This window comes from Camelina sativa, chromosome 20, assembly GCF_000633955.1.
Source record: "Camelina sativa cultivar DH55 chromosome 20, Cs, whole genome shotgun sequence".
NCBI classification, from domain to species: domain Eukaryota; kingdom Viridiplantae; phylum Streptophyta; class Magnoliopsida; order Brassicales; family Brassicaceae; genus Camelina; species Camelina sativa.
This window is the reverse complement of record NC_025704.1, coordinates 29736838-29746239: the sequence shown is the minus strand read 5'-3', so window position 1 is coordinate 29746239 and position 9402 is coordinate 29736838. Positions and strand designations below refer to the sequence as shown.

Sequence of the window (9402 nt, the reverse complement as noted above, 5' to 3'; positions counted from 1 at the left end):
CTTGTGCACACTGGAGAGCCTCCATCTTCCTACCAGAAGCCAGAAGAGTCTGAACCTCTGAAGCAATTACCTGGGGAATTCTTCCAAATGAGTTAATTAGCAAAATCCAGACTATGTTAACTTTAGAACCATTATCATCGAAAGATAAAATACCAGATATGATGTCCAATACTCACTTGCATTTGTGATTCAGGTGGTAAATGCTGTAAGCATTGGCTAATAGGACCATAACCATTTTGTACACCATCTTTCTTGGCATTTGCAAAAAGTTTAGCTACGGCAGCTTCAGCAGAGTCCGTTTCCTGTTTGCAGTGTACAGACAAGGATGAGAAAATTGTAATACATATCAAATATTTCCTTAAGACAAGAACGGACAAGACAACTCATGAATTTCTCACCTTTTGCGATGCATCAGTACCAAAAGGAGACCGGAGTTTCCCATAATACTGACAAGATATTCTTAGCAAAGAAAGGAGCATCTTTAAAAGTTTCCCTCTTGAAAAATCCATGTTGGAAGATTCACAATTCAAAATTTTCTCATCAAGCCACTTATGTAAGTCTTTACTTCCAGCATTTCCTCCTACCAAGGGACCTGGAATAGATTGTTGATCCAGACAATTGAAGTAGCTCAAAGAGTTTTCCCCGAGACTTGAATAAGAGGCACTCCCAGTAATAATTTCTGCCAAGTTTAAGACAGAGATATAGCTTCCTCCAGTTCCATTCTGAGTCGGATAGAAAAAGGTCAGCATTGAAAAAAATCTCACAATTCATTTTATGAGGTTAACAGGAGAATGTATTTCATACATGTTCTATGATGAGCATAATATAAACTTCCTCGAGTGTAAAATAACCTAATGAAAAATACCACTTCGGTTCTAACCTGACTTCCAAATGATGAACTCTGGAGAGAACCACTGTCATCCTTCATAACAATAAGCTTTCCTCCAAATCCAAAATTGACAAGTGCATGTGGTGGACGCCCATCAGATGATCTTCCTGCACTTGGGGAGAAAAGCTGATTGTTCTGGAATGATTGTGAAGCATTATTTACAGAATTCTGTCTACTATAGAAATCATTCGAGAAACTCATAGGTCCATTCTGCGTGACACTAGCCAAATTCGTATGCTGAGGTATGAAGCTCTCAACGCCAATCTCATTTGGCTTGAACTGTTCAGCCACAGATCCTGTACTGTACAAATTATTTACTTGCTGGTTCCCTCCGAAGTTTGATAATGATGCAGAAGTTACAGCCGCCTCAGCGTTACCTGCATTTTCTGATTGCCAAGTGTTTGTAGTCTGCTGATTGTTGGCATAGTACGATTGATCCCAATTTCCATGTTGGCTCTGGATATCAAATTCTTGCGTTCTGAGTGTCTGCTTTTTATCGTAAACATCATGTACGTTACTCTCTCTATTATGGTACATAGCTGCAAGAGAATTGCCATTCTGAACATGCTGATCATTAGCTTGACCAGTAGTTTGAAAAGCCTGGTTGTAGCTGTCCAGAGAGCGCCATTCTTGAGCAATTGTGTCATAGTACCATCCCGGATATTGGGAGTCAAAGACCATGTGTTCCGGATACCCATTGTTCACTTGTGAAACCTGGTTCCAGGTAGACACATTCTCAACTGTGCCAGCCACTGCGGATGTTGTACTCTGTCTCTGATAAGCAATATCCAAGTTATTAGCAGAAATGTTATCCCAGTTACTCGTTGTTGAGTTTTCATAGCCCTCCTGTGAATTCATGCTTGCATCATGACCATCAACTTGATACCATTGGCCAGTACTTTCATCATATTTCCATCCAGGATAGAGAGTTTCCCAAGATTGACTATTATCCACGTACTGCCCACTTGCAGAATCGTGGTGCACTTGACCCTGATGTTGGTCAGAACCTGGGGAATTATCTAAACCATCTCTTGTGTTCATTGTATCCAAGTTTCCCCCGGTGGCCACAGCAACTTGTGCGTTTCCCTGTAGACTTCCAGCAGTTCCATCCAACTCAGTGAAGAAATCAGAGTATGAACCAAACCCACGACCGTCATTAACAGATAAATCTGCATCAAACGAACCCCAATCAAGCTCCTTAACCCCAGGAGGAATCCCGGGCTCATTAACAAGCTTGCTTTCTTTTGATGTATCAGATAGTGGAATCTCAGCTACCTCTGATCTCATTTCATCGTCTCTTGCATCACTGTTGACAAATTGAACAGGTTCCAGGGCAGTGGATGAAGGATCGTCGTCTATTCCCAGGGAACTACTTGCGCCCTCATTCAATGTGTCAACTCCATCAGCCACAGGATCTTTGGCAATGGAGAGATTAGAAAAAGCTCTGGTGTCATCGGAGTCACTTCCGTAGTCGAATTTCAGCTCTGAGGCAGAGGATGAAGCCTGAGCTTGGGTGGGAGAAAAGGCATCATCAACAAGCTTGTCGAAGAAATCCTCATCCGTTTGATCCTCCAGCAGGAACTGAGAAGCCGAAGCCATCAATCCAAAACGAGATAAAAAAAATCACACCGCGCGAGGATCAAATAATGCCAAAGGAAGTAGTTCTATAGAACAAAGCGATCAAGTGGAGCATGACGATGCCATTAAGACTCCGATCCAAAACCTAGAAGAAGAATTCGTCGGCGAAAAATTCCGATCCACCCAAATTTGTAACTTTAAAAAAAAAAAAAAAACTGTTACGGCTAATTTAAGCCTTTTGTTTCCATCTCACAGCCTACACAATAGAACTGCTTCCCCCAAAATTGTCTTCCGGTATGATTCGAATTATGTCTTCCTATTAACGTTTCTATATATGCATCCAACATGGCGGACCTGATCTGTTGGAAGGGATCATCAAATGCAAAGATCTGTGTCTAAGAAACTTACAGATTTTACGAAATCACAAAAACGGGAGCTTCTCCGGCAACGTTTCTTTGTGACGACAGGTAGAACACACACAGAGATGCTCAAATGAATATATATATATATATCTCAGCTACGCTTTATTTTCCAGTTTCCTTTTTCAGATTCTACGCAAGGATCGGTTAGCTGGAAGATGCTCACGACGTGTTTGACGAAATTCCTGATCCAGATGTAATATATATCGGAAGGAAGAAGAAGACATATATATATATATATATATAATTGGATTCTGGTTTGTTTTCTGTTTTTTTTTCCTTTTACGTTGGAGGAAGAAGAAGAAGAAGAAGAAGACCTTTCTCTCTCTCTCTGTGTCTTCTAAAGCTCCACACAGATCTGATGAATACAACGGTAGCCATTGGATCGCTCCTTAACCGACCGGTTCATCCGTTAATTAACTATATAGCTGAGATCGGACAAACTAAATAAATTATTAAAAAAAAACACGGCCCAATGATTAATGGCCAGCCCACATAAAACAAAAGACAGAGAGAGAGAGAGAAATATTTCCGGACCAAAGCTCGCGTTGAACCACACTATTTCGGACACAATGTTTTTTTGCTTATTTGTTTTTTTAAAAAATTTTAAGGGTAAACAAAAATTTGGGATTGATGAAAATCGAATTTAACAAAGAGAAATATTAATGAATATATATATTATTGTGCAACTTCTGAAGTCTGTTAACAAAAGAAATTAATGAATTTTATATTAAAAAAAAAAAAAAAAAAGCAAATGATACAAACTGCATACTACATATTGCCCCCCTATCATTGACAGAAGCAGAGTAAGTGTTCCATATATTTTGGGTAACTCATGGATTAACATTTGATTGGTTCATCGGATCTACCTGTGACAGTGTCAGTGAGCAAAACTTTTTTTTTGTTTTTTTTTTTGTTGATATTACAGATTTTTCAACTTACAGTTCCACTTCCTGAAGCTCCTCTCCTAAGCTGCTACTGCTACTATTGAGCGGGCTTGGTTTATATGTTGATGCACTCGTTGGAGACATAAACGAGGTGTTGACGCTTCCGCTCCATGAAGCTGTTCTTCTTGAACCTGCAGGAGGAAGATCACCATCTAGGCTTATTCCTGATCCACTTCTTCTCATGTTGTCTAGACTTGGAAATCTCTGCATTGTCATCGGAGATGGTGTAGGGGACTGGAATGACGACTGGCTTGGGGGTGGAGCGCCTGCAGAGCCTACTACTGCTTCATCTGCTGAGTTCTCCTGTCTTGTTTCAGCACTAACCGATTCCATTACCTGGTCGTTTGCAAACGATGCAGGTGCTGCTGGGACGAAGAATTTTGTTTTTGCAGGAATTGGTGGTTTAGCAGATTGTACGGGAGGTGACTGAAACATGCTCGACGAGTTTCCACGGCCTTGATTGTAGGTGTCAACGTATCTGCCCCGAGAATAAGAGTTAAATTATCAGTTCTAAGCATGCACATCATCTACAGTAAAAGACTAACAAAGGAACAGTCGAATCAGCAGCATTTTTCTTTAGTACTCTATCAGACAAATCATAACTAATTATTAGCTGCACAAGTGGCAACTGCAATCAAGAAAAATATGCCCATCTCACACGCAAAGCTCTAATAAATCAATGGTCACTTATATTCTCTCCTTAATGCTATTCTAATCTGACACTACATTTATGCTCATGATTTAGGATTTAGGATCCAGGATAGTCTTCACAGATTAATATCTGAATTATCTCAAACGGCCTACTTACCTTGCACGCACACCCGTACGCCCACGAGCTGAGAATTGGTTCGAGCTCTGTGAGACTGGTGGGGCTCCAGAAGAACTTTCTGACGGAGTTGGGCTGCCACTACTCCAGCTCCCACCAGTAGGAGACATCTCGTTCTTCATGTCAGATTTGTTTTCATAGCCCAATGAGTTGCTTCGTAATGCGCCTAACGTTGGAGGAGGAGGTAGTGCAGCTTCCTCAGCTGGCGGTTCCACACCTCTTTCCACCCATCTCTTTAGGTTATCATCATAGTAGAATTGATTATCCTCACCCAGTTTTGCCTTCACCCAAAGCATGCAATTCACAACGATTAGAATAAGTTCAAGAAGATTCATCACGATCTTAACATCTAGCAAGGTGCACCTCTTTAGATGACCGAGATAAGAAGAGGCTCCCCACAGTCCCCACAGTGTTTTTCAGTATGCCAATACCAAAGCGGCTAAACCGAGAACTTGGGACACTCCGAGTTGATTTCACCTGTGTCACCCCATCAGCAGCTTTGTCTTTTGCGGAGTCAGCCTGATCCTATCAGAAAAAGGTAAATATTTAAGCAATAAGCAACGGTTTTCTAAACCTAAGGAGGCTTAGGACTACTCGATCCAGAGAATTATCCGAGGTGGGGAGGCGGCACGGCAATAGGGAAATTGCATGATGAGGACATCTGTTGCTGATAAAAAAGAAGAAAAAGAAATGGTTTTCTAGTGATATAGACCTGTATTGGCGTCCTACCAAAATCTGGCTCTGATACACTTCTAGAATGTGCTGCTATTGTCTTCCCGTTCACACCCCACTCATGTACGGGTTCAATTGAAGCAGGTGGTATCAATGATGACATTGTATTAGCCGATTGACTATATGGTAACTTAGCCGCTTCCTGCTGTTGATGTTGATACTCATTTATCTGTAGGTTTCCAGTTGTTGAATGTGGTGCAGGTGGTGGCATGCCCCCAACAACACGAGATGCTGCACTATCAATTAAGCCCATAAGTTTTCCAACAAGTTTTGCTGGGGCCAAATTCACAGCATACCCGCCCTGAAATAGAAATGTCTAATTAGGTTGGATCATTAGTAAAAAAAAAGAAAAGCTTTACATTATTCCCAGTTGTATGGATATCCATAAAGTTTAAATTTCTTTTTTTACATCTTTAATCGAAGTACACCTCACAGACGTAATTCTTATTCACAGTTGCAATTTCTTTTTCTGGCAACTTGCACATTTCCATTAAAAGGAAAAGGCAGCTAACAGATGTAAAAGACACCGGAAAAATCAACTGTTTTATGTAATTCTATTGGAACCAGAAGTTTTGTAAGTTCTACCTGTTGATGGATACGGATTCTCTCTTCAAGAGATAGAACAAACTGTTTCAACATTTCTCCTTCAGATGATCGACCAGTCTTGAGGCATTTTAATACTGCTTGACAATACCTGTAACAGCCACAGATGAACGACATCAAGAAGCCGTATACAGTCTAACCAAGGAGTAGATGATGGAAAGTGAATCTTCTTACTTTTGTGCAGCCGAAAGTTTACCAACTTCAGCCAGCATATGGGCATATATGATTTTATATGGTTGAAACGACGACAGGATATACTGAGAGTTTCCCAGCGTCTTGGAGTATTCATATAACTCTGTTCTCTGCCCATGTACAGATCAATCGACGAATCAAGACAATATCAAACAAGAAAAAGAATAGTGTACTCCATGAATTTCGTCAGAGTTTCTATTCATGATATTCTCAAAATAGAATCTTCCGTCTAGTATTCTGATAACTAAAATCCACAGTGTTAAAAAAATCACCTGTATAGCCTCGGGACTTGCATATGTTCGAGGACATTTCCAATGGTCCGCCCCAACAAGGCAGATTCTGGCGCTTTCTGAGTATGGATCAAAGTCCATATCCGCGATTAAATAGCAAATATGCGCCGCAATTATCTGATTCATAACAGTAATCTAAATGTCATTATAAAGTCTTCCATAAAGTAAAACAATACAACAAGGCAGAGAACCACCTCTCCCCGTTCTTTCCATATGTTATCTCCAAGATTAGTAATCACAAGCTCATCACCTGTGGTTCTGTTAGCAGTTATTATACCCAAATTCTCTTCCCAATTGTCAAGCATGCACTGCATGCTACTACTTCCAAACTGAATTTCAAGGAAACAAAGAGACATTATTAAAAAGCACCCTGTGGCAGAGCTGCAGAAGAAAATATGTCCTTTGAAATCAAAGAGTGAACTAGATCCCTGTGGTAGAGAACTGTCTCTACCCTACGTTTTCTGTCATTGCATTTCAAGTTTATTTTTTCTCTCTTTAATCTATCACATTGTCTGACAGGGGAGAAATAGATAATGTATTACCTGTGGTTGTTGTTGAGGCACATTTACAGAACCAGGAAAATGGATATCGCTTGTACTTCCAGTTGAAAACACTTCTTCTGGTTGTCCAGCAACCAGCAAGCACAATGTTCGTAAAGGTGACCCTGGTATCAGATGGCGTAGGGCCATTTGTTTCACAGTGTCTACATAGAACTGCAATAAAAGACATCAACCATGTCAGTAAAACATCAACGAGAGTGATATGTCTAGATCTATAGCAACCAAGGGAAAGGGACCTGATCCCCAAGTTGTGCCGCGATAACAAGTGCTGGTCCCCATAAATGGCCTTCTTGTGCACATTGTAGAGCCTCCATTTTTCTACCAGAAGCCAGAAGATTCTGAACCTCTGAAGCAGTTACCTGGGAAAATCTTCCACATGAGTTAATCAGGAAAAAACAAAACTTCATCGAAAGAGCATATGGGATTTAATGTCAAATACTCACTTCCATTTGTGATTCAGGTGGTAAATGCTGCAGGCATTGGCTAAAAGGAGTATAACCGCCATTTTGGATGCCATCTTTCTTGGCGAATGCAAAAAGTTTGGCGACTGCTGCTTCTGCAGTATCCGTCTCCTGTTTCAGTGTAAATACCAAGATGAGGAAGTTGCAACCTATACAAATGTTTCCTTTAAGAAAATAATTGACAAGACATCTCATGAATTGCTCACCTTTTGCGATGCATCAGTGCCAAAAGGAGATCGGAGTTTCCCATAATGCTGACAAGATATTTTGAGCAAAGAAAGAAGCATCTTTAAGAGTTTCCCTCTTGAAAAATTCATGTTGGAAGATTCACAATTTAGTAGTCTCTCATCAATCCACTTATGCAACTCTTTGCTTCCAACATTTCCTCCTACCAAAGGACCTGGAAAAGATTGTTGATGCAGACAACGGAAGTAGCTCAAAGAGTCTTCCCCGGGACTTGAATAAGAGGCACTCCCTGAAATAACTTCTGCCAAGTTTAAGACAGAGACGGTGCTTCCCCCAGTTCCCTTTGAATTCAAATAGAATAAGATCAGCAGTTAAACCAGAATTAAATTTCACTTTATTGAGGTTACAATTGGACAATATATTTCATGCATGTTTAATGATAGGCACCCAAAAAAAGTAACAGCTCTACAGTAGTTGGCATAGACTTCCCAAGGTGTAAAATAAACTAAAGATAATCCACACATAAGGACTAACCTGACTTCGAAATGATGAATTCTGCAGAGGGCCATTATTATCCTTCATTACAATGAGCTTCCCACCAAACCCAAAATTAACAAGTGCATGTGGTGGACGCCCATCAGATGATCTTCCTGCGCTTGGGGAGAAAAGCTGATTGGTCTGAAAAGATTGTTGAGCATCACCTACAGATTGCTGTCTACTAAAGGAATGGTTTGAGAAACTCAATGGTCCATTCTGCGTGACACTAGCCACATTCATATGCTGAGGGATGAAGCTCTGAGTTCCAATCACATTTGGCTTAAACTGTTCCGCCACAAGTTCTACTTGCTGGTTTCCTCCGAAGCTTGATAATGAATCAGAAATTACAGCCGACTCATGTTCACCTGCATTTATTGATTGCCAAGTGTTCGTAGCCTGCTGGTTGTTGGCATGGTAAGATTGGTCCCAACTTCCTTGTTGGCTCTGAACAGCAAATTCTTGCGCTTTGAATGTCTGGTTTTTATCATTAACATTATACATACTACTCTCGCTATTACTGTGATACATAGCTGTAAGAGCATGACCATTCTGAACATGCTGATCATGAGCTTGAGCAGTTACAGATGTTTGACAAGCCTGGTTGTAGCTGTCCAGAGACCGCCATTCTTGAGCAATTGTATCATAGTACCATCCAGGATACTGCGCGTCATAAAACATGTGTTCTGGATATCCACTGCCCACTTGTGAAACCTGGTTCCAAGCAGACACACTCTCAGTAGTGCCAGCCACTGTAGATGTTGTACTCTGTTTCAGATAAGCAACATCCGAGTTATCAGCAGCAACTGTTGAGTTTATATAACTCTCCTGTGAATTAGCGCTTGCATCAACTTGATACCATTGGGCAGTGCTTGCATCATAAGCCCATCCAGGATAGAGATTTTCCCAAGATTGACTGTCATCTACATACTGCCCGCTTGCAGAACCGTGGTGCACTTGACCCTGATGTTGCTCAAACCCTGCCGAATGATCTAAACCAACACTTGTGTTGTTTGTATCATTAGATACTAAATTTCCCCCGGTGGCCACAGCTACCTCCGCCTTTCCCTGTAAATCTCCTGCAGGTCCATCAAACTCAGTGAAGAAATCAGAGTAAGAACCAAACCCACGACCGTCATTGGCAGATGAATCCGCACAAAACGAACCCCAATCAACCTCCTTAAC

The 9402-nt window shown here is 40.9% G+C and overlaps 2 protein-coding genes across 5 annotated transcripts in view; both read right to left on the bottom strand.

The window, feature by feature from the left end:
* The window catches only part of LOC104772965 (protein transport protein SEC16B homolog), a 9315-nt gene extending 6070 nt beyond the window's left edge, over positions 1-3245 (bottom strand). The window contains exons 1-3 of the mRNA XM_010497518.2: positions 881-3245; positions 399-722; positions 177-302 (exon numbers count right to left, since the gene is read on the bottom strand). Coding sequence (XP_010495820.1) covers positions 177-302; positions 399-722; positions 881-2488 — 2058 coding nt within the window. The 5' untranslated portion in view covers positions 2489-3245. The remainder of the gene's footprint in view (positions 1-176; positions 303-398; positions 723-880) is intronic.
* Positions 3679-9402, bottom strand: part of LOC104772036 (protein transport protein SEC16A homolog) — a 10386-nt gene continuing 4662 nt past the window's right edge. The window contains exons 2-14 of one of the 4 annotated variants that reach the window (XM_010496683.2): positions 8218-9045; positions 7704-8024; positions 7480-7608; positions 7273-7395; positions 7019-7189; positions 6671-6805; positions 6459-6593; positions 6169-6296; positions 5977-6085; positions 5372-5692; positions 5023-5184; positions 4642-4940; positions 3679-4311 (exon numbers count right to left, since the gene is read on the bottom strand). In XM_010496683.2, the coding sequence (XP_010494985.1) occupies positions 3825-4311; positions 4642-4940; positions 5023-5184; positions 5372-5692; positions 5977-6085; positions 6169-6296; positions 6459-6593; positions 6671-6805; positions 7019-7189; positions 7273-7395; positions 7480-7608; positions 7704-8024; positions 8218-9045 (3348 nt within the window). In that variant the 3' untranslated portion in view covers positions 3679-3824. Of the gene's footprint in view, positions 4312-4641; positions 4941-5022; positions 5185-5371; positions 5693-5976; positions 6086-6168; positions 6297-6458; positions 6594-6670; positions 6806-7018; positions 7190-7272; positions 7396-7479; positions 7609-7703; positions 8025-8217; positions 9394-9402 lie in introns of all 4 variants that reach the window. The other 3 variants (XM_010496685.2, XM_019242177.1, XM_010496684.2) reach the window with 3 other exon arrangements.